This window comes from Magnolia sinica, chromosome 3 (assembly GCF_029962835.1).
Source record: "Magnolia sinica isolate HGM2019 chromosome 3, MsV1, whole genome shotgun sequence".
Lineage (NCBI taxonomy): Eukaryota > Viridiplantae > Streptophyta > Magnoliopsida > Magnoliales > Magnoliaceae > Magnolia > Magnolia sinica.
Window position 1 is genome coordinate 124,479,875 of NC_080575.1, and position 24,823 is coordinate 124,504,697.

A 24,823-nucleotide genomic window follows, 5' to 3' on the forward strand; every position below is an offset into this window, starting at 1 on the left:
TTCTCAGATCTTTGGCGTGTAAATCCGTTGATCTTGCTCCCCTGGGGTCCATCCCTTGCCTTGGTGATTCTGGAGCGTCAAATCCATGCATTTAGCACCCTTTTTCAGTCCAAGCTCGTAAATACACCTTGCATCACAAACACGATTAAATTGAGCCGCTAAACCGTACCATGTTCGTAAATCTATGTAATAAATGAGGTCTAATATGCAATATTTGACCCTCAACATAAGGTGTAACATATTTACAACAAAATAAAAATTACATGCATCCAAATGACCCCTTATGTTTTTAGGTGTGAATTAAAATAAGTTGTTGTAACATGTGGTGCCATGTCATTTATACTTTGTCGGGCATACACCTTGTACCACTTTGCTACATGTATGTCCATTTGTCACGAATTCCAATCCAACCAACCAAATAATTGCATATAGCTTGGGCCTTGTTTGGCTTCACTAAAAGAAGTGTATTTATTTATTTTGAAACATTTTTTAGTTTAAGTATGTTTTTTAGCCACTCGAATCAATTTCAACAAATAAATTTCCAAATTTCCTTTTTTTTTAAATTTTTTCTTTTTTTTTTCTGCAAGTCCCAATCACCCGATTTCTATAGTCATTTCACTTCTACAAAAGTCAGCACTCATTTAATGGAAGATTTCTCTGGTTGGAAATTTTGTTAATTGCATATAAGTGCAGAGCCATGCACCTTTATACATGACATGAGCCCGGAATTAAATCTATCAACTACTCGGATTGACCATTTTTTTTTCTTTTTATTTTTAAATTAAGCTTGTCCACTTGAAAGGTGGGCCCCGATGTTGGAAACAAGTGGATAGGTTAGAAAACTTCAGCCAAGTCGTTTTAGAGCCATACACTTGTCTTGCAAACTGTGGCCCACTTGACCAATGAATCAACTAAAATCTTGAGTTAAGGCATCAATGTGGTGGTGCTGGTGATGCTACTGTGCCTATATTTAGTGGACGTTTAATGATAAAAGAAGGTACATGCAGCTGCATATGGGAACTATCTCCTTGAATATGTGCGGCGAATTGCAATTATACATGTTTTAGAGAAATAAGCAAAATATCATGTAAGATCGATATAAAATTTCATGAGAAGGAAATAATTCCTTCTATTTTGTGGAGGCCAGTCTTTTCAGTAAGTTGCTCGTTTTTCCTGTTTTTATTTCTCTTCATAAGAGTGTTGTAGTGGCATGTAGGCTACTTTCCAATGCATATATGTAGTTATAGCAAACTTCAAATATGGATTTTAGAATTTTCTTTTAATATCTTTAAGCTTGCTTAATGCACCCACAAAAATCAATGTTAGGGCCACAATTAGAATGGCTTAGATTGAACTATGAATTCAAAACTTGAATTAACCGGTCTGTGATTTACATTCCTATAGACTCCATTGCTGTCCACGGACGAGAAGATGGGGCCTACTCATCGACCCAGAAACACCAATAGAAGGCCCCACCATAGATGAGAGTCCACTTATGAATGGACTGGATGGCATATAAATATCACCCTCATCCCCACCTGGGTTCTAACATTGGGGCATTTCCATTCCTACTGTTTACGTGGTTTGAGTCCCATGTACTTTGATCTGTCTCATTTTTTTGGCTCATGTCCTGATGTAAACTTAGCTACACTAGTGGACAGATAATAACAGAGCCACACAGCTTAAGTTGAAGATTGCTTTAAACTTTCACCATTTTGATGGTGACTCATCCTTCTTGCATGTGGCAATTATGAAGGGTTATTTGGACCGTTTAAATTGTGGGACACATTGTAGGTGGACCGCATCCTAAAATCACGTAGATCAAGAATTCATAACCATCCAATTGATGGCTATCAAATGTATGTTAAAAGTAAAAAAATTCAGTGCTCCAAAATTCCAAGGACAAAATAAGATGACTACTATCATCTTCTTAGTATATTATTTTGCTCATGCTCCATTCACAATTGGGCCGGAGGAATGGACGGTCTGGATTTACTACAACTAATACCATATGCACCGTTGAAGAATCACCACAAATTTTCAATTGTTGATGAACTATCATAGAGAATATGACTCCACAAGATCGAGAACCGTTTCAGATCAAAGAGCCCGATATTTCCCCACCAAGGACTGTTCCGATAAATCAATATACCGATACCTGCTCCGATTTGCCCGCCTTTCATAACGGAAAACGCTTGCGTACCTCTTGTATGTAACTACCGGGCTCTGAAGTGTGGATAAAGAGTTACCATGAGTAAAATCCACCCCGTCCATCAGGTGCATCACTCCTAATTTATATCTGATCTCAAATATAAGACTGATCCAATACTTAGGTGGGCCACAAAATAAAATTATGCCTAAAAACTTCGAAATTCACGTTTTATGGCCCAGCTATGTTATGGAATACTTTGAATTTTGGTTAATTCTTTAATCTCGACGAGGCGAATGGATTGGACGGGATTTAAACAGCACAGTGGGGCCTACACAAAACTAACGGTGGATATCAAATCCTAACTTTTTCCATGTGTGTGGCCTGCCTGAGTTCTGGATGGTCATGATTTCTGGATCTTAGAGTGATACCTGATGGACGGGGTGGATCTCACGAAAATTCCACTCGCATGTTTCCCTATGCGCGAGTTACCTAGTGCGAGGTACGCTGGCGCGGTTCCATCGTAATCTCCCGGCATCAAAAGGCAAAACCTCCATTTTTATGGAGATTCAAAGCCCTTCTCCCCCTGGCAGCAGCAGAACCGTTGATCAGTCGATGAAATCTAAGATTTTAGGGTAAGAGAAAATGAGTCGCGGAAGCAGCTCGTGGAAGCGATCGGAACTCCTCTTTCTCGTTATCTACGCCATCTGTTTCTACGCTCTGATCATCTACCGATCTCTCCAACTCACTCGTGGTAAATTCCCATTTCAGTTTCTCGGCTCGTTCAAATTTTCGTCTCTCTCTCTTATATTCTCTGTTTCTTTCCAGAACATTCCGGAAGACTCACCGGTCTGCGGCGTGGATGGATGTGGAATCGGTTGAATGTATGTTCTTCTCTCGCCTCTTTAGTTGGGATTTAGGGTGCATTTGGATGCACTAACGAATTGAATTGCAATTACTAGCCTAATAATCCAAATTGCAATTAGGTTTATTTCAGGTCGGACTTGAAAGAAACGTAATCCCAAATTGCAAAACATCATCATTTGTTTTGTTGATTTACTCTTGATTAAACCAATGATTCGCCATCATTTGCTTGTGCGACCAAACACAGTCTTAGTCTTCTTTGGATCTCTGAATTGAACTATGGCTTTCTAGTAAAGATTCAGTCCTCGTTGAATTGAATTGCATATTTACAATAACTATTCCAGCAAACGGGAATTGATTGGTATTCATGTTGGTGTATTGGGCTCCAAAATCATGGTTTTAAGACTCATCTGAGTTGGGTGAGACTCGGAAATGGTGGGACTCAATCCGGTTTGACACTGTGAGTCACCCCAACTCGGCCGAGTTAGGCTGATTCAGTCCGACTCGGCCAGGTCGCCACTTGACTCAGGGCTGAATTAATTGATCTGAGTTGCCGAGTCTTTTAACCATGCTCCAGATCGGAATTATCGCTCAAGTTGGACTTCAGAGGAATGTAATTGCAGTTTGAGTGCCACTCAATAAGAAGACTAGTAATTGCCGTTGCACTTTTATTACTTTTCTCTTGATTGAACTGAATACTGATACTTGAAATTCCAGCTTCGCATCCAAATCCACCCACATGCTGGAGACCGCAGGAAACACAAATTGTGGGCATGATGAGAATTATCAGTTGCATTTGGATGCACTTCTGAATTGCATAGCATTTTTATTTTCATGCCAAAGATTGTTGAGAGGATAAACAGTAGCATAACTAAGTGGGTCCTAATGAAAAAAAAAGAACTGAAAGGGAATAATTATAGTTGCACTAAGTGTGAAGTGAGGCTGCAACCAAGTGCAGGAGTGAGGAAGCATGAGTTATATTTAGCTTCAATATGTTCTTTGAACAACCAATCGGCATGTTGGTGCTATCAACCTTGGTTCCACCTGAAATGAACACCACAACACTTGCATTCAAGCTTGAATTCCCTTGTATCAGCAATGCCAGTGATTATAATCATCATTGGTCTTACTCCAGATGTCCTGCTACACTATCAGTTTTTGGGTGCACTGTTTGACTCTAATGCGGTATCGCCTAAAGGTCCATTGGTTCATTCTACTCTTCTATTTGGTCACTCTTTGGCTTTGTTCCTTGAATATAAATCGGCATGTCAATGCTATCAACTCTTGTGCCTGAACGATACTTCTTTAGTGGGAGGAGTCTTGAATTGTGTGAACAATTTACTAAAACCAACAACCTTCATCAGTGATCTAATTGTTGAGGTACAGTACCACTGCCTCTAGGTTGGCTTAGCCGCTTAGGTAACATTGGTAGGGCCGAAGGCCTAACTTTTCACTTTCACCCTCCCAGAGAACAAAATTTACTAGAGAGGCTCTCGGCTTCCTTCCAACACCAAAGCTGGACAGTGATGACTGATGTATGTTCAGACCTTGTGTGGGGTCTTCCCATGGCCAATATGACACTTCGTATGCTCTTCAATTCACCTTTCCTCAATGTTCCATACTTTGATTGATTAAACGTCCTAGTCGTCTTTCAGTATACATTTGTTCCAATGTTTCATTGCGTTATATTTGAGGCATCCTATTGAAGCATGACAATGAAGCTTGTGCTAAGAGAGGGCATATGACCCTTGCAAATGGTTTTTGTTTAGTGAGATCCCACAACATCATGCATTTATGAAAAGAAAATTGCAAAAGGATGTAGAAAGAGCAAATGCATACACATAATATCATGCATTTTTCTAATGATGAGTATCATGTGATACGTGAAACAACCTTTGTGGAACTTATTACGTTTCAATTTTGTTTCTGGTATGCCCACATGTCTAATTGACATATGAGCATAGGACCTTTAAGTGCTTAGTTTCTTGGTGGTTTCAATTGTATTTCACTATTTGCATGCAAACCTAACTATGCAATTAATGCATATTCTGATTAATAGATGCATCTTCTTGGGGGTTTATTGGATGTTGCTATGTGCTGTAGGACCTTTCTGATGCCCAATGGAGGAACTTCCGTGGAAATTTACCAATTCTTACCCTTGTTATGGGCATGTTTACCCTTGTGGCAACTACCTTGAGGTCTCAATATCATCTAAAAGGGAGGGGGATGTCTGTTATTTGGTTATTGGTTTCTTTGAGTTATTTATTGTATCTACATGGAGCTTGGTATGTATTATGATTACACTTAATGTTTCTGTTAAATCTATCATCTTCTCTTGGCTGCATGGGATTCTGCCTAATTTTTCCTTAGAATTGCAGTGTCATGTTTGTCCTTTCAATAGCTTCAATGAACTTTGTTCTTGTAAAGGTGATTTTCTGCAAACTACCTATGCACATTTTCAATTTTGGACAATAAAACAATCCTTACATTTGATTTTCTATTTATTGACGGTTTGAATAATGTCCTCTTATCATCACTTCTGACTGGCTCTAAGTATATGGTTCCTCTTATCATTTTCCAATAGACGTTTTTCTGCAGATATTTGCACAATCAAAGTATTTCTCATGCTTACTTTGGATGTTCAACATATTTTTTCTTATATGGAATCGAATATATGAAGGGTATTCTTTCCGCACAATCGGGTTAGTTATTAAGCTTGCCTGATTGCACAGAATTATTTCCATGTAATTAAAATATTTTTTTTGCAAACATCATTAGTATACTTTCTTGATCCTTCATTTTTTTTTTTTTTTGTGGATGCTTCATATGAACAGGCAAAGTTGGGCTTTCTTGGACAACTATCGTGGTACTTTTAGATGGCATATTTGCTTTAACTTTGGTACGTTTTCATCCATTTTCTTGATCTGTGAGGAAATCCCTTCATGTTGGTTCTACTTGTAAGGTTTAGTCACATGCATAAATAAGTGAAGCCTATATCCCAAATAGGAGGAAATTTGTATCACATGATTGAAGTTTTAGAGCTTCTTGATGGTTATGCATCAACATTTACTAAAATCATCCAGAGTGGTCTTTGTACTTAAAAGGTCAAGATTTTAGCAACTCAGCACGGTCATCCTCCCATTCTTTTATTCTTCTATACAGCTTATCTGTGTTAAGGGTCATTGCATTTTATATTTGTAATTTATCTTATTAGATGTTTGGAATCCATTTGCTTCTGGAGAGATCAAGCAGTTGCTAGGGGGTTTTTTGTCGTGTGGCAGGTTCCTTCCCCTCCACATACCCTGGATTGCCCCTTTGCATTGAGAAGCCAGCTAAACACTTGTGGGATAAAGTGGTAGAAAGATTTGAAAGGAAGCTTTCAAGATGGAAGAACCGTTACTTGTCGATTGGTAGTCGGATAACCCTCATCAAAGTTGCATTTTTCTATACTTCATGTCTTTATTCAGGTACGCAAAGTCAGTGCTAGCTACGTTTGAGTGACTAAGGCGTGACTTCTTATGGCAAGGGTTGGAAGATAAGAACAAATTCCATCTAGTCGGGTGGGGTGAGGTTTGCAAGTCTTATGTGGAAGGAGGAGCAAATATTAGGGACCTTGAGGTAATGAACCATGCTCTATTGGGAAAGTGGCTTTGGAAGTTTGGGTCAGAGGGTGGTGCCTCGTGGAGAGAAGTTATAGCCAACAAGTATGGGTGCTAAAGATGGATGGTAGTGGATCAGGGATAAATCTACTTACATGGCATCAACACTGTGGAAAGGGGCCATTTTTATGAAGCAAAAGTTTGCAAAGGGAGTTCGGCTCTCCTTGGATAATGGGGAGAATATCAGATTCTGGGAAGATTTGTGATTTGGAGTGGACTCTTTGAAGTTGGTGTTCCGAGAATATGCCATTTCTTATAGGATCATAATATTCTCCTTGCTAATTTTTTCTCCTTTTGCGGTGGTGTTGTAGCATGGTCACTCCCTTGCCAGAATGCCTTTCTCGATGATGAGGTGAGGAGGGTCAAACAAGATATGTGTGGCATTATGGTGTTCCCCCCAAGGTTGTGGCATTTGGGTGGATAGTGGGTCGAAAGAGGGTCTTGATAGTTGACAACCTCCAAAAGCAGGTGATGATCATTCTTAATATCTGCCCTTTGTGTATGAGGAGTGTGGAATCAGTCAATCACCTCTTTGTGCACTGTCCATTCATGCAGCAAGTGCGGGAGGACATCCTAAGGCGTTTGAATTTGTGCTGGTCTATGCTGGCTTCAATTAGGGACCTCTTTATGGCTTGGCAGGATGTGGGCCTAGGGAAGCAGTCTATGGTGTTTTGGAGGTTGTCTGTTGGCTGTTTATTTGGTCATTATGGGGAGAGAGGAATGGGAGATGCTTTCGAAATGAGAGCAACATACTGGAGAGGGTTTCTAAGAAGGCGAAGTTGTATGTTGTAGAGTGGACTTCATGTATAGATTTTTTGAAGAAGTTTCGCGTCTCTTTTCTTGGGTTGTTGCTGGTGTGCCATCTTGGCGCCTTCTTTTCAATAAAATCTCAGTAACCTTTTAAAATAAAATAAAATAAAATTTACATACATCTCAAGGGGATTTGGATTTGGTGAAATCAATCACCATTTACTGTCAATAAAAATTTTCCTATGGTATAAGAGTATTGCTGTCTTGATGACGTTGCCTGAGGGCCACAAATGAGCAGGGTCCAGGCATAATAGACCAATGGCATGATGAAGGTCGGTGTGGATGAAGATGCTGCAAAAGAGAGGAAATCGTGCTTAAGAATCCTGTCCTATCCATTGGGTTTCAGCATTTTGACTGTGCAATGTTATGTATAATGGATTTATATGCTAGCAAGTAGCAACACATTATTTGCTGTTGATTAGTTCTCTCTCATTCTTGCACATATAGATGTATATGATTGTTGCTGTTTCTTTTCAGATTATCATATTTCACTGTACTTCCTTTTCTTGTTTCACTATTAATGGGGTTTATCTGTATAACAGTTATTTTACGCATGATAAGCTTTGGTTATGATTACCATTGGGCACATCAAGACTCTCGTTTTGACCAAGAGGTACTTAGTATTACTGGTTCAACTCATTTATACTATAGCTTCTTGGAAAGCCTTATTGCATATCGTAATTTAATTGATCTGTTACACTCTACCCACCACTGAGCACATGCTGAAGGGCTGAACCTCTTTCTGATTCAATTACTATGTTTATTGGGATATTTGCATCACCTGGTCTACTAGAAGGGTGGTGTCATGAAAAGATCCTCTCATTGGTTCTCTGATGTTAGTTCAATTCGGGGCCAATCGATACCAGGGGTGTGTTTTTGGGAATATCAGGGAATTCTGAAATTCGGCTTTTCTGGTTCAGTTGGTTCCAAAGACTTAGATGAAATGGAAGCAGGAACTCTTCTTGAAGGCTTATTCATCACATCTACCCTTTTCTTTCGTCTTCTTTTCTTTCTTGGGGGGTGATTCAATATGTGCCATATCATCAAGATATTCAATAATGGTAACTATGGCTATAACAGCCACCACCATTATCATTAGGATACAGGCCATAATGGCCTTTTTTTTTTTTTTTGAAAAATCTGTATGGGCCCTGTAATGGACCTTTACGGCCCACTTTTTCCTAATGGCCCTTACATAATCGTTTTTGAATACCTCGTATATCATGGGCAATGAAGAAAACCCAGTGCTATTGCTTGGAGATTTATATATCATAAATGAAATTTTGGACATGTGAATCTTTAGATGCTGAGTGCAATAATGTTCTTTACGAGGCTAATGTTGTTTCCAATAATGTTGCAAAAGGAGGGGTAGCTAGAACTTTTTGTCATGGGAAATCTATGCTCAAACTGTTATTTATCTTAAGAAAATTCACAAATGTTCCTATAGAAAATTAAAACTTATAAAAGCTGACTAAGATACATGTTGGTAGAGGGTGTCATGCATGTTTGAAATCATCAATTTCATTCAACCTATATTGAAAATTTGTACGGTCATTTATACCCTTGAAATATAGTGTACTTGAAAACAACTCTATGGATACGTAAACTTTGCAGTGTTGTTGATTGGGTTTTGAATACACGAGATACATTGATAGAGTTCTGGTGAATCCTGTGTGGAAGAATGTGATGGAGTTGTTGGTCTATTAATCGATCGGTAGATGAGTGGGAAAAATAATAAAGTTTAGCACAAACTTCTTTTTTTCATTACACACTCTGCACTGAGTCGGCTTTTCTTTGCAAGTGGTGGGGCTCTAGCTTTTTCCTCCAAGGAAGCTAAAACCAAGCCAGTAGGCCACAAGGAAGCTCTTTCCTGTTGAGAAAAGAAAGAAACGAGGTGTTGCCAGGAGCTCATGTCCGCACACTGGCACAGAGGAGAAGTTTTTTGACTGGTAGGAACAGGACTTGAAAACCAAACCTGTCAGACTAGTGGGTAACATGGAGGAGGATGATAGATGAGTCTGCAATGGAGTGCGACAGAGCTTAGCCTATCTTGAAAGAAGTCCTCTCTTCTGTTTTACTACTGGCTGAAACAAGGTTTTAAATATCACTATTGGGGGATTGGTATCGGATGGGCCCAAAAATGATACAATACAATATGGGGGTATCATATTGTATTGGACCCGTATCAATGAAAAAAAAATACGAAGAAAATGCTACCCCCTCTGAATATATAGCATATATTCAATGGTGTGTTAAATCATTCTTTGATAAGAATTGTCTGTTTGCTTGCCTTACTGAAAGTCAACTCAATAGGCCATAGTCGAACTCAAATTGAGCATGGTGGTGGATTGTGGCCCATTACATTGAAATACAACAAAAAGAGATGAAGAAAGAGAAAAAGTGACGGTTTACCCCTAATTTTGTTTTTTTTCCTAAAATGGTACACTTAGCTTCAATTCATCAAATCCCACTCAAAACTTGTGTTTCCATCCCAAAATAGGCCTAGATGTAGTCTAAAATGAGTTTCTATACTTCTTCCATGGTTGAAATGAAGAAAAAGGTTGAAAATGAGAGAAAAAAATGGGGAAAAAGACAAAAATAAAAGGGGCCTTTATGGCTGCATTGGCTGTTTCGGTCATATCAGCTGATATGGGCTGATATGACCCTTTTTTTAATTGTACTGGTTCACCATCTCATAATGGGGGTGACTGATATGAGCATGTGGTAATTGATATTCAATCGATGGGGTGAAATAAATGGGGGCACCTTTTATAGACGAGCAAGAGAGGAATTGATTAGCCCCGGCAATTGCCAACGATATTACACAAAATAGGTTATCAGTTTTAATTGATAAGGTGTTGCCATGTTGGATTCAATATAATGTTCCACAAGCTATGAACAGTAGCCAAAATGGAAGCTAGCTGGGTAAAATGAGAACTCCGTAGTGCAATTGCAATCTTTCCGACATGTGGCAAGACTCGGAGGGAATTCTCTAACAACCATAGCTTTTTGAAGGCATTACACTAAGTTGTAAGCATTCTCGGAACAATGAAGTGACTAAAATAAAGCTTTCTAACAATGCCAATTACATAAGATTTAGTCACCTTGGTAATTCAGATGAGGGCCCCAAAGTGGTAAAATCCTTATCCTTTGAACTGGATTTGTTGAATATAGGGAGCAATGCGTGAACCAGGTTTTTCGGAAGATGAAGATTGTCAATGAGAGAATGTCTTCCTCTTTCCTTTGGAGAAACATCACCAAGCTGTCTTCCTGCATTCAAGAGAATGTGTCTTTCTCTCTTGGCGATGGGAATAGAATTAGATTTTGGCTTGATCAATGGTGTGGCACTTCCATACTGGCTGATGCCTTTCCCTCTCTCTTCTCTGTTTCTTCCAATCCTTTCATTCCTGTTAAAGACTGCTTCTATCGAGGAATTTGGATCCCTTCCTTCAGAAGAAACTTTTCTGATGAGGAGTTTCAGGAGTTCACTTCGCTGCTCTCCCTTTTGCAGGAGATCCATCCCAATCCAAGCTCTGATGATACCATGGCCTGGAAGCTGTCCAACTCAGGAACATTCTCAGTCAAATCTCTCTATAATTCTTTCTTCTGAGAGGCCTTCCTCCTCCCGTTGTCACATTGGTGTGGTCTGGGCCTACTGTATTCTGCCTAAGGTGGGGGCTTTCGGCTGGCTTGCAAGCAGAAATAGAATTCTTACTATCGATAATCTTCGAAAGCGTGGGATGGTCCTTCCAAATGTGTGTCCCTTTTGTCTCAAAGATGAAGAATCTGTGGACCACTTGTTTATCCACTGTCCATTCTCCTCTGATCTTTGGTGGAGCGTTCTTCGCCTCGTGGATATTTCTTGGGTGATGCCCTCCTCCCTTGATAATTTACTCTGTGTGTGGCATTCAAATCAGGGTGAAAGGCTTGACAAAAGGAAGTGGCGCTCCATTTTGATGGCAATCCTTTGGTTGGTGTGGGCCAAAGAGGAATAATTGTGTGTTCGGAAATCGTAGTGTCTCCTCGGCGTTGGATTTCTCTAAGATTCTGATCCTTTTTCACGATTAGGCTCCGTAATGTGGAGGGTGGGATTCGTGTGGAGTGGGGTGGGTCTTGTATTTTTTATTTTATTTTATTTATTTATTTTTTCAATATGTATAGTTTGTCTATTGGCTCTTGCTTCCTTTTCCAATAAATTCTTATCTTTCAAAAAAAATAAAAATAAAATAAAAATAAAAATAAAAAATCAATGAGACTTATTTAATCTGAGAGCAGCCAAACATGCAGGAGCACTTAAAATGAGGGTGGGTGTTGGTCTTTTTGAACTGTTGAACTCCTCGATGCATAATGTGTCTGAAACACCTATGTTTTTGTTTCTATTAATATGTGATTGCAGTTTCTTGCCGCAATCATTGAGATCCATCATATAAGTGTAATGTTAATCTTGGTTTAGCATTTCCATCATTTGCTGATTCAGATAATTTTGATCGAGAATAGAAACAAGGGACAAGTTCAAGAAGACCCTTAAAAATTTTAAAATTAATAAAAAAATTCCATTGAAGACTCAATGTATCGGCAAAGTCCTCTCCCACTGTCCCTGGCACTTCTGACAGATGTTTGATGATCTTACCCTTTCTTTGTCGTTTGTGGAAGTTAAGGTCGCTTAACATATTGGCACCCATATAAGCATTTGACATGACACATTTTTGGTACCAATAACCACCATCATCTAAGCCTTATCCCAATCAATTGGGGTTGGCTACATATTGGTACCAATGTGATTTTTATTTATTTATTTATTTTTATTATTTTATTATTTTTTATGTTGAGTGTATCAGCACTGATGGGTTTCATGACTATATTCAACTCAAGACATAACGCATAACTGATAACACAATACTGTGGAAAATGTCTTGAGTTACAATAGTCTTGCAACCTATTGGTGCTGATATGCCTAATGTCAAAAATTTCCTATCAGTGCAATTATGTAGCATATCAAGTGCTCATATCGGCACTAGCAACAGAAGGCAAGGTTGTCAAAATTTCCCTACAAAGCTTCAGTTGTAAAGGAGAGCTATGTTGATATGTTAAGTCTTCCAATCAATATTAGGCCCAGGCCTACTTCAAAAACAAGCTAGGTTGGGTAGGGTGTGGCTGGGTCTAGGCTAGGAGGATTTTGACCCAATCCATATTTCTACATGTCGCATTGGGGTCACATCTAAGCTGGGTTTGCTTAATCTCTATTTTGTATTTACAAAGACTCCCGTTACACCTGTCACATGTTTTCTTCAGGTAGGTCTCAAAGTTTTAATTATTCGCCAGTTACCTTAGTTGAATGAATTTAATGGGTCAGGTCTACATCGATTTGTGATTGGCCTGGGCCAAGTTGGGTTGATTTTGAGAGGATCTAGACGCTCCAGGCCTGGCCCATCTAATATTCGGGCTGGCATTTTGGATCCAGTCTCAACCCAACAGGTCTAGATTCAGATTCAGGCCCATTTATTATTAGGCCGGGTCCAATGATCCATCAGTTCAACCTGATTCAGTTGTGCCCCTATCTTCATGATTCCCTAATTTATATTTATTTTTAGGCTCCATGAGCTTTTCAGTTATTCTACTTCCAATGGTAATTTTTGAAAGTTAATGACACAATATTTAGCGGAATCTTTCTCATTTTAGAAAATATGGTTGATCGTGAGGCATGTGCATCCTCCATTTCATGGGGGATTGTAAGTAGGGATAGCATCGTATGCATTTAGCTATCATTTTTTTTTTTTGCAGTGAGGTGACTGGAAATGGGTAACTTCACCATTTCTTTGCATTTTTTATGGTTGCAGAAACACATGCAGCGTTGCCGCATTTGTTCTTCTGGAAAGACGTGTTACCTTTCTTTACAGGTACCAACTTTTAATGTGTGTTCTTATCTTAATAATGTTGGGCTGTAATTGCCATTTGAGAAAATGGACAATATTTCTTTAAAATTCTAAACTGGATACGGAGTTTCTCTACATGCCTGTGGATGTCGTCCAATGGTAGAGACTGAGGAAAGCGGATTGGGTCCCAGGGACATGGGGCAGTTATAAGGGTAGAGTGGAGTGGGATTATAGTAGTTTAGTGGATGACTCTAGTCTAGTATTCTTGTTATCAAGCATGCAGTGTATCTCATGGCTTAAATAGTGGTTCAGAGTTCAACTCGCTTGGAGAACAAAACCAGTATGATTTACTCCAACTCATTTTGTTACAATCTGGTGACTCATTTTGTTGCCCACCGAAGCTGAGACGACTCGGTTTTGGAAGGTATTTAGAACCATGGTGCATGCAGAAACTACTAATGCTCTCATGTTGGAGACATTGTAAATGCTTATTTGTGGAGCAAGTTGAAATGAAGTTAATTTGCTTGACACCATGGGCATCATAGATAAATTGGTTATCAGTTATTGAAATGAATTTTTTTTTTCCTGATTGGCGGTGAAATAATTATGTTAAAAGAAAAGGAAACAGCCATAATTAGGTTTCATTGCCATTTTTGTGTTAGAATGAATTAAGCTCTTAAAGTTTCAATTAACTCTCCAGGATCTGATTTTTCACATCAATTAGATCTATGTTATGATGGTTTGTTCCTTAACCTTTTCTTGCTCATCATTTAGAAAAGAATTTCTGTAGAAACGCTGGTAAAAGAATTTAATGTTTGATGTTCTCTATTATGTATACTCCCAAAATGCGATTTGATGGTTTAGGAGGGAGTTAACTCCTTACCGAAGGCAATATTTCAAATAGTAAGAGATTGCACATTTTCTCTTAATTCACAGTGCACTATATAGGGAAGCAAACAGTTGAATAGGTAAATTGGAACCCATGGAATTGTTTTGTAGCTCGTGGTGAATGTGTTTTTTCAATCAAGATACTAAAGCTTGGTAGGTTTGGTTTTTATATTATCAAGTTTCTAGCATAAGCCTTTCGAGAAAATCTTCCTTTCACTTGTGCCGAATTTTTTCGAAGATCCATAAAATATGAAGAGTAAATCTAGAACATCCCAAGGTCCTTGGCGCCTGTTTGGATATGAGGAATCTATGGCGTGGACATGGATAAATGTAACAATTATCTTTTCCAGCATTGTAGCCCTGTGGATTCTGAAAAGGGGGTGCTATTTGTATGGCAAGTGCAATTCTCAAATTTCTTAGACAACAGTCACCTCGTATATTGCACCAAAGTTAAAACTATGTATAAGTGTTATTATGACTTTATAAAATCCATAGTTTTTTCACAATCCAAACAATAAGAAATGTCAAATTAAAGGAAAACATATTACATTCCCATGAATTCCTCGTATCCAAGCAGGCTAGATTTTTGAGGTAGATATAATTGCCAATAACATGCTTTTCTTTCCTTTGAACAAAAAGTTTATTATTTTCAACAAAATATAGAATTTCTTAATTTTTTACTGCAATTGAAATTATGTTGTACCTTTTTTTAAAAAAAGGTTTTGGAGAATGCACATTATTTTATACTCATCTAGAGGTAATAACATGATCATTTCAGAAATATCACTAGTGAGCAGGGATGTCAAGAATGCAATTTGATGCAATCCAGTGTTAAATGAGAAGCTTGTTGTATGATATATTTTGATGGTTTGGCTATTTCTTGCTAGAATCATCTAGTAGAGTCAGTGTTCTGAATATCACCGATAATGTTGATATTATACCGCAGCTCGGTGATACCATCATGTGGAAAGTGTCGTTTTTCCAAATATTGCCAATATTACGGCAATATATCGACCTGTATTGATTAATGAAAATATCAGCATTATCTCCCCAAAGTTGCTTGTATTGATGATAATATCGTCGATACAAGTTGACCCTCTATCCAGCGATAGCGTGTATGCATAAATACCTGAAAATAAAAAAAAAAAGGAAGAAAAAGGAAAAAATCTGTGATTTTTTTTCCTCCCAGATCTTCTTCTTTTTTTTTTTTTTGTTTTTTTTTTGGGGGGGGGATTTCAGCTGATCTTCATTCTTTATGGATTGAATCTCCTATTTGAGGTAGCAATCGTGGATCGAAAGCTTGGTGGACTGGAATCTAGAGGGTATAAAAAATGCAAAATAATGGTTTTTTCTTGTATTTTCGGATGGATTTCTCTTCAAATCCATGTCTGTGCATGATTCTCATGCATTGACATGGATTTGAGTTGAAAATTCAAAGATTTAAGAGTCGAAATTGGGGGACAATTTCCCCATTTTCTTGCCTAAATTAAGTAATTGATGGCCTAATTTTTTTTGTATATTGATAAGAGTTGACCAATCTATCAACTCATGTAGTTTTTACATCTTTATATTTCTTAATTATTTAAAAATTTAATAAAATAATTAAAAATATATGTTTAATTTTTTTAAAAATAATTTCAAGTTAATTTTTTAGATATCCACTTTATTTTCTTTTCTTTTTTCTTATTTATGTGTGCTTGTTCATGATTGATGGGGTCCAATGCCCGCATTTATCTTTCCATTTAAAAAATAAATAGATATTTAAAAATAAATAAATATTTAAAAATTATTTCTTCCATGAATATATGGTTGTATCATAAATGCATGTATGTATGTGTGCATGGATTGATGGATGGGTTAGTATGTATGTATGCATGAATCATGCATGGATTGATGGAAGGATGGATAGATGGAAGCATGTATGTATTTATGTATGCATACATGCATGATGGATGGATGGATCATGCACTCGTTTTTTACGACTACACATGCTTTAGGCACCCATTAAATGGAAAATTATTATGTATGCCTCCTTTTTGCAATTTTTTAGTCCTAATGCAAGTATGTGTATTGTAGCATTTCCTAAAGTTTCACTGAAAAATTCCACCATTTCCCCAATGTTTCCCTCAGTTAGCGATACATTTCATTGGTGATATCAACACATGTTTCCGTATCCCTGGTCAGCGATACATGTAATGATACCAATACTATGAACATTGAGTACAATTTACATTCTGTAGATGCTCTCTCTTGAACTGAGGATCCTAAAGTTCTTTTGTGCGCATTATATATTTGTTATTCATTAGTTACCGGTTGCATCTTCTATTTTCAGATGCTGTATATTTTCTGTAGGAATAATTTTGGCCATGCTGTGCATTCAGGAGAGAAGCATTCACACCGACAAATTCTCATTTAGTATGTACCTGTGTTACTTGGTATATGCTCCTCTTTACATTGCAGGACCAATTGTGAGCTTCAATGCATTTGCTTCTCAGGTTAGCAATGTTCTCTTGGATAATTATCCTTTTTTAATTGCAATATTTCATTCAAGAATATGCCATACAATCATCATCCTTGTCACCATCACCTAGTCCCATCTAAGAATATGCCATATATTTCTTGAAAAATGTTGTTTTAGAATTGTAAATATTTTCGTAGATGAAATGCTTCTAACTAGTGAAAATGTACTTACAACTGAAAGTAAAGTTGACAAGGCACAGATAGCACGTGCAAGCACCTCTTAACTATGTCATTATGTAATTGCTGTTCTAAAAGAAAGCCTGTGACTTTTACCCCAAGGGAAATTTTAGTGTTTCAATGTCCTGTTAGTACTCTAGTCTTTTTTTCAGTCATGATTTTTGCTACAATTTTCCTATTCTCTTTAACGCTACGGTTCAACGTATTTTGACATCAAGATACATCTTTGAAGTTCATTACAGAGTTCTTCTGTAATGTCCCTGCCACTAGTCTCTACATAAATTTTTGAATTTGTAGGATATTCCTGGAAGCCATAAACTAAAGAATGACATGGGCCACAAAGAAATCAGAAATTTAATTTTAATGCATAAAAAAAGGACATGCAATATAAAGTAGAGAATGATAATCTTACAAGCATTTAGGATTAGCTGACTTACTTCCTTTGCATCTGGGCACACATGGAAGATCTGAGCTGTTCATCAGGCAGGTCCCACCATTAATAGGACCTGGTACAAAAATCAGATCACCTGGACAGTCCTAACTGATGAAATTGACCAGTGACTGTGGGCCCCCGGTCAACTTTATCGTCTTAACAGGTTCAGCTTATCCTCCAAGTCGTTGTTTGTCTAACCGAAATGATTTTCGTACCAGGTCACATGATCGGGCTCGGCTGGAAAAACCGGTTAGGATTTCATACACGCCTGCCCTGTTCATTTGTGTCATTTTCGAAGGATTGCCATTTCTTTGTAAAGTGAGAACATATGAGTTACTGTTCATTGGTCCTGTGAGTAAGATTGCCATTTCTTTATCAAGTGAGTGCATGCAAAGCAATAACTTTGCCTTTTGAAAGACCTCTTTCTTATTGTAATCCTTATGAATGGAAATTCTGTTCATTGAAGGATGAGTGACAACTAACATAAAGTTCATAAGATTGTGGTACTATTCATTCACAATCAATGATCTAGAGGCTGATTGCAATCTCTTCGTATAGATTTAAACCATTTGAAGAGAGTAGTAATTAAAAAGTGGTATCCAACAGCTGCTTGATGAGAATACAAGCCTAGTGAGCCCTTGAATTAGGCTTACTCCTCTGGGGCTACAACCTTCAGGTTCCAGAATTTGATGTAGATTCCCTTAGTTTCATCCACTACACATGGTTATTTTACTATCTTCCTGTAAAACAATATGAAATTCCTTTCCTCACAAGAGTGCCTACGTAACTTGTTTTTTGACCATTTATTTCTATAAATATTTTAAAAACTTTCTAAATGTGTACACCTTTGTTAGGGTTAATAAGGTGTCAGTCAGAAAATCCCAGAGGTTGCTCTTATAGCTTTCCTTACCTTTTTTAGTTTCAGTTTCACATACGAGAATGTTTATTTTGCAGCTAGATATGCCTCAGAGGAATCATTCTATTGGACAAATTGCTTGGTATGGATTTCGATGGGTTCTTAGTCTTTTTCTCATGGAAGTAATGACCCATTTCTTCTGTTATAATGCGTTTACAATCAGGTGAGCTACTTGTGAACTGGAGGAGGTTAAATTTTTGTTAGTTTTATATTAGTCACAAATGATATTTATTTCATCATTGTGCTGCTCAGCGGTTTGTGGAGAGAATTTTCTCCTTTTGAGGTCTTTATCATTGGATATGGGGTAAGAGATATTTTTAGAATGTTGAGGTTTCTTTAGATTAAATAAATAGGTTGAATTGAATTAATCTTTATTTTTCTGTCAATTTCAGGTATTGAACTTCATGTGGTTAAAGTTCTTTCTGATTTGGCGCTATTTTCGATTTTGGTCATTGGTATGTTAACTGGAGAATGAGTGCTGCTTTTTCTAAGTTTCATATATTCCTTTAGATCTTCTCGTAAATTCGCACAAGATTGCATCCCGTTGACCTCGCATCTTCTAACTTTGTGCATCTTCTTTTCTTTGTTATTTCGGGTATTTGGGTGTATTTACACATATGTTGCATGTCAGTGACTTTGGATCAAGTACTTGGGCTACATCTTTTATTTTTCACCATCACATATTTGAGGAATTTATTGTGAATGTGGTTCTAAGTCCCTGCAGCGCATGCGCACACCCTCTGTGTGTGTGCGCATGCGCGTGGTCCAACCGGTTGGACCACAGTTTACAGTCCACCCAGTGGATAACTTCTAATATTTCTAGTGATTGTAAAATCCAATCCTTCTAATAGGTTGACCCCACCATATGGATCACTTATTGCAAACATCAAGCCTATCTACTCATCAAGTGGGCCACACCATAGAAAAACGTTTGTATCCATTGAAAGATAAGCAAAAATAATTTTGGTCTGCTTAATAAGTGGGTAGGGCCGATTTTTTTGCATACGGTGTTCCTCATGGTGGACCAATATATTGAACGGGTTTGATTTCCCATGAACTCAAAGTTATATGTTATTCGTTGGATGGACTATAACCTTTGGTCCAACCAGTTGGATAATATATATATTTCTCCAAATAGGTCCTACACAATGTTTTAAATATCGATGATATCGGCCGATATATCCCACATTATATCTTGTATCCCACTTGTGCAATGTGAAACGCACAGGTAGTACAGATATATCCCACATGTTCGATCTGGTGAGCATTTTTAATTTCCGATCCCTTTTTTTTTTTGTTGAAATTATGTTAAATCAGTGCCAAATGGTTACAAATCCATTGGTTCTTTATGTCTTGTATGAAAAATCATGGAGTTGGAGCTTGATTTTGATATCCATTGGTTCTTCATGTTATTTTATTTTATTTGATATATAAATAATATTCCTTCAACCAGTTGTCAATTGAGACTAATTTCAAAGTACATAAGTGTATTTGATGAAATGATCATCACATACACTCTAATTTCGAAATTTGAGTGTGGGTGGACTGATTTGGGGAAAATTCAAAATTTCCCCAATTTCTCTCTAATTGCTTGCAATGTTGCACTCCACACATGAAATCAAGCATGTATGAGGGCTGATCTACTGATTTGTTAAGTCCTTGTCAATTTTTGAAAAATAAAAATAAAATTTTAATTAAAAATTAATAAAAGTTTATTAAAATATTAATATTTTTTTGAAAATTTCCTTCAACTAGCTGTCAATTGAGACTAATTTCGAATTATTTAGGAGTGTTTAATGAAATGATCATCACATACACTCTGAATGTTTTGCATTCAATTTGAATATAGTTGCATGAGTTCAATCAGATAGTGTGCATAACTTAGGACCCTATACAAAGGAACATATTACGTGCACCTCTTTTTATTTATTTATTTGTTTTAAAGGCAACGGAAGGATTTCATTAAAACCCAAAAAGAGGACAACAAAAACGAAAAGAAAAACAAAAGCAAAGAAAAAAACAGCCCACCTGCTAAGAAGGCAGACAGACACTAGCTACCTAAAAAACAAAGATCATCACCCTTCAACCCTTTGACATTGGAAGCCCATTCTACTAACAGTCTTTTAGCCCTAGCCCCGACAACATAAACTGAGAGGAGATGTTATTAAAACATCTGTCATTCCTTTCAAGCCAAACAGACCACCAGATAGCCAAAATGGCCATTCTCCAAATGAGGGTTCTGATTTTGCCGAGCCTGCAACCATGCCAAGAAGTGAGGAGAGAGTTCACCGAATCTCGTATACACCAGGAAATGTTGAATTTCTGACAGAACTCTATCCAGAGATGGGAAATAAACGGACAGTTCACCAGAAGATGGGCACCTGATTCCTTTGCCTTCATACAACAAAGACAAATATTAACTAGCTGCATCCCTCTTTTACGGAGGTTGTCAATAGTTAAAATTCTGTTGTGGGGGGGGTGGGGGGGCGAGTGGGGAGGGTATTTCCAAATGAAAGGGGAAGCAAGCTCTGCAGCTATCAGGGGGGAGGGGAAAGGGAGGAATAGAAGGATTTAACTGTAAAAGAGTTGGATTTATCTATCCTCCAAATAATCTTATCCGGCTTTGACAGCTGCGGCAGAGAGTTGGAAATGTAGAGCTGGAGATCCATAAATTCTGAAATCTCGTCATCTCTGAGATTTCTAACACATCTCACATCCCACACTGTTTGACCAAAAGAGCTTGAATAACAATCTGAAACTGTTATATTCTTAACAGGAGCTAGGCGGAAGATATTGGGGAAACTTAAACTTTAGCGGCTCTTCTCCAATCCAGACATCTTCCCAAAACCGGATACAGGAACCCCTTCCCAACTCAAAACTGATGTCGTGGAGGACTGCTTGTTTAGCTTTAAGGACGCCTTTCCACACATGGGATGCCCTGTATGACGAGGACTCTTTAGTCCACCAACCCCCTTGAGACAATCCGTATTTACCTTTAACCACTTTCACCCATAAGGCCTCTGGTTCTGATCCAAGTCTCCAAGTCCATTTATCGAGAAGGGTAGTATTCATTCTTCTCATATCTTTAACATTGGCCCCACCTTCGCTTAATATTTTACAGACCTCCTTCCATTCCAGGAGAAGAATATTGTTTTGATTTTCCTTCCCGAAGCAGAGGAAATCTCTTATGATTGTGTCGATAGCTTTCAGAACAGAGGAAGGGCATCTAAATAAGGATATAAAGTAAAGAGGAAGATTGGACAGCGCCGCTTTGATAAGGGTAAGACGGCCTCCAAGAGATAAATAACAACATTTCCACCTCGCTAGGTATTTCTGAAATCTATTGATAATCTGATCCCACATCATTTTGGGAGGAGAACCCAGGGGGCCCCCGAATGAAGTGGGGAAGGCCCCAACAGGACAACCGAGGGAGGCAGCGAAGGAAAAAAGCTTATCAGGCTGGACGTTAACCCCAAATAGTTTGAACTTGGCCAAATTAACCCGCAGACCAGATACCGCCTCGAAGCAATACAGGGCGAAGTGAAGGTTGGAGATATAAGATGCTGAGGCTTCAGAAAAGATGAGCGTATCATCAGCAAATTGGATATGTGTAATGGGAGACTGAAAACCTGGCATGGCCAATCCTTTCAAAATACCTTCTTCCTGACCTTTAATCATCATTCTGGACAGGGCTTCATTGGTAACAAGAAATAGCATAGGAGAGAGGGGATCCCCCTGGTGCAACCATCTCGAGCTCTTGAAGAATCCGTTTGGGGAACCATTGAGTAAGACCGAAAAATGAGCGGAGCCAATACACGCTTCTATCCAGGATCTCCATTTGGACCCGAAACCCATACGGGAAAGCATATAAAGAAGAAAGTCCCAATGAACATGGTCGTAAGCCTTGACAATATCTAGCTTGCAGAAGATCCCTTCCCTGGAAGATTTCTGGTATGAGTGAAGGATCTTGTTAGCTATAAGTGCACTATCTGTAATCTGTCTTCCTTTTATGAAAGCATTCTGATTTGGCGAGATTAATTTACCAATGACTTTCGCGATGCGAGAAGAGAGGACTTTAGCTAGGATCTTATATGGCCCCCCGATCAGACTAATTGGTCTAAAATCAGAAAAATTAGCGGCCCCCGCCACCTTAGGGATCAGCGAGATGAAGGAAGCACCGAGACCTTTTGACAGCCTACCTCTCTTATGAAATTCCTGGATGAAGAGAATCACGTCCTGACCAACCAAATCCCAACATGATTGGAAAAAGCTAATAGGGAAACCGTCAGAGCCCAGAGATTTATCGCCCCCCAGGGAATCGACTGCCTCCTTAATTTCTTTAGCGGAGAATTCAGCTTCTAGGAGGGCTGCTTCATGTTGCTGTAGACTGTTGAAAGAGAGGTCAACCAGCCGAGGTCTGACCCGGGATTCCACAGAAAGGAGAGATTTGAAATGGTTGACTGCGAGATCAGCAAGTTTCTGTTTATCTTCAATCCACACATCATTGTCCATGATACCGATAATGGCCTTGGCCCGGGAGTGCATATTAGCTATATAGTGGAAATATTTCGTGTTTTTATCCCCCTCGACAATCCACTTAGGTCTAAACTTTATCTTCCAAACCGCCTTATCTTGAAGAGCTCTAGATGAAAGGGATTGGATGATTTGGATCGGCCTGCTCAAAACCTCGTTTGAGAATTGAATATCATCCTGGCAGGGTGTGCCGAATCGGTTACGTATCGGCCGTACGGTAACGGTGCGAACCGTTACCCGTTTCGGGGCCGTATCGGCCGATACGATTTTTTGTACCCGTATCGGCCGAGCCGTTACGGGCCCGTAACGGTAACTTTTTTTTTTTTTTCATTTTTAGCTCATTTTTTGCTGTTTTTTTGAAACCTCTTGCTTCCAAACTGTTTTTCACTCCTTCTACTACTAATTTCGACCAACCTTAGCTAGGTATTTGAGATAAAAACACATTATATCACAGATTTTTTTGAATCAAAGCTCGGTGGGCCATTTTTCAGAAATTCGTCAAAAATAGGTATTTATACTTTTTTTAATATGTTTTGCTGTTTTAATCATGTCGTATGATGTGTTAATCATAGTAGAACATGTTAATGTACATTTTACAGATTTGGGGTGCCATTTAATAATTTTTTAATATTTTTTTCTATTTACGCATGAATTTTGGCCCCTTTTTTTAAAATTCGAAAAATCAAATTTTAATGGTTGTTTTGCTGTTTTAATCATGCCATTTGATGTGTTAATCATAGTAGAACATGTTAATGTGCATTTTACAGATTTGCGGTTTTATATTTTATATTTTTTTAATATTTTTTTCTATTTACGCATTTATTTTGGCCCTTTTTTTGAAAATTCGAAAAATCATTTTTTAATGATTCTTTTGCTGTTTTAATGACATCATATGATGTGTTAATCATAGTAGAACATGTTAATGTGCATTTTACAGATTTGGGGTGCCATTTTATATATTTTTTATATTTTTTTCTATTTACGCATGAATTTTGGCCCTTTTTTTGAAAATTCGAAAAATCATTTTTTAATGATTCTTTTGCTGTTTTAATGATGCCATATGATGTGTTAATCATAGTAGAACATGTTAATATGCATTTTACAGATTTGGGGTGCCATTTTATATTTTTTTTTATTTTTTTTCTATTTACGCATTTATTTCGGCCCTTTTTTTGAAAATTCGAAAAATCATTTTTTAATGATTCTTTTGCTGTTTTAATGATGTCATATGATGTGTTAATCATAGTAGAACATGTTAATGTGCAATTTACATATTTGGGGTGCCATTTTATATTTTTTTCTATTTACGCATTTATTTCGGCCCTTTTTTTGAAAATTCGAAAAATCATTTTTTAATGATTCTTTTGCTGTTTTAATGATGTCATATGATGTGTTAATCATAGTAGAACATGTTAATGTGCATTTTACATATTTGGGGTGCCATTTTATATTTTTTTTATATATTTTTTTCTATTTACGCATGAATTTTGGCCCTAAAAAATAATTGCAAACACCTAAATGTAAGATATTTTCATATTACATTCATTCTAATATATCTATCATTGATAGTAGATAGTTAGAAAATTAAATATATGAATTTTGTAGTCAAATTCAGGTTATCTGGTTCATAAATTCATCAGATAGTCCGATACAACTTCTCACCAAAGAGTGGACCGTTACACCACCATAAACATGTTCCAATTTATAAATGAATGCATATTTGGAATGCTTAGAATATTCTGGATTTAATCCATATTTTCATATTTTTTGACAAAAAAAATAATTTTGCACCGTTACGGGCCGTTACGCCCCCGTATCCGTATCGGTTTTGGAGGTCACCGTTACGCCAACCGATACCGATACGGGACACCTTGCATCCTGGTCTTCATCAATATGTTGGAGTTCTAAGAGGAGAGCTTCCGAATCTGCTTCTTTTTTGGATAGCTCCTCAAGGATCCATTCCTTGATCTTCATCTTAAGAGATCTGAGCTTACATAGAAG

General features: G+C 37.7%; 1 protein-coding gene across 12 annotated transcripts in view; it reads left to right on the forward strand.

The window, feature by feature from the left end:
• Positions 1 to 2,585: 2,585 nt before the first annotated feature.
• Positions 2,586 to 24,823, forward strand: part of LOC131241144 (membrane-bound O-acyltransferase gup1) — a 32,360-nt gene continuing 10,122 nt past the window's right edge. Inside the window, exons 1-12 of one of the 12 annotated variants that reach the window (XM_058239837.1) lie at positions 2,586 to 2,903; positions 2,978 to 3,033; positions 5,117 to 5,298; positions 5,392 to 5,440; positions 5,612 to 5,715; positions 5,848 to 5,912; positions 8,025 to 8,095; positions 13,320 to 13,379; positions 16,625 to 16,738; positions 18,328 to 18,452; positions 18,542 to 18,593; positions 18,682 to 18,744. In XM_058239837.1, coding sequence (XP_058095820.1) covers positions 2,795 to 2,903; positions 2,978 to 3,033; positions 5,117 to 5,298; positions 5,392 to 5,440; positions 5,612 to 5,715; positions 5,848 to 5,912; positions 8,025 to 8,095; positions 13,320 to 13,379; positions 16,625 to 16,738; positions 18,328 to 18,452; positions 18,542 to 18,593; positions 18,682 to 18,744 — 1,050 coding nt within the window. In that variant the 5' untranslated portion in view covers positions 2,586 to 2,794. Of the gene's footprint in view, positions 2,904 to 2,977; positions 3,034 to 5,116; positions 5,441 to 5,597; positions 5,716 to 5,847; positions 5,913 to 8,024; positions 8,096 to 13,319; positions 13,380 to 16,595; positions 16,739 to 18,327; positions 18,453 to 18,541; positions 18,594 to 18,681; positions 18,745 to 24,823 lie in introns of those variants that run through there. The other 11 variants (XM_058239836.1, XR_009168965.1, XM_058239827.1 and 8 more) reach the window with 11 other exon arrangements.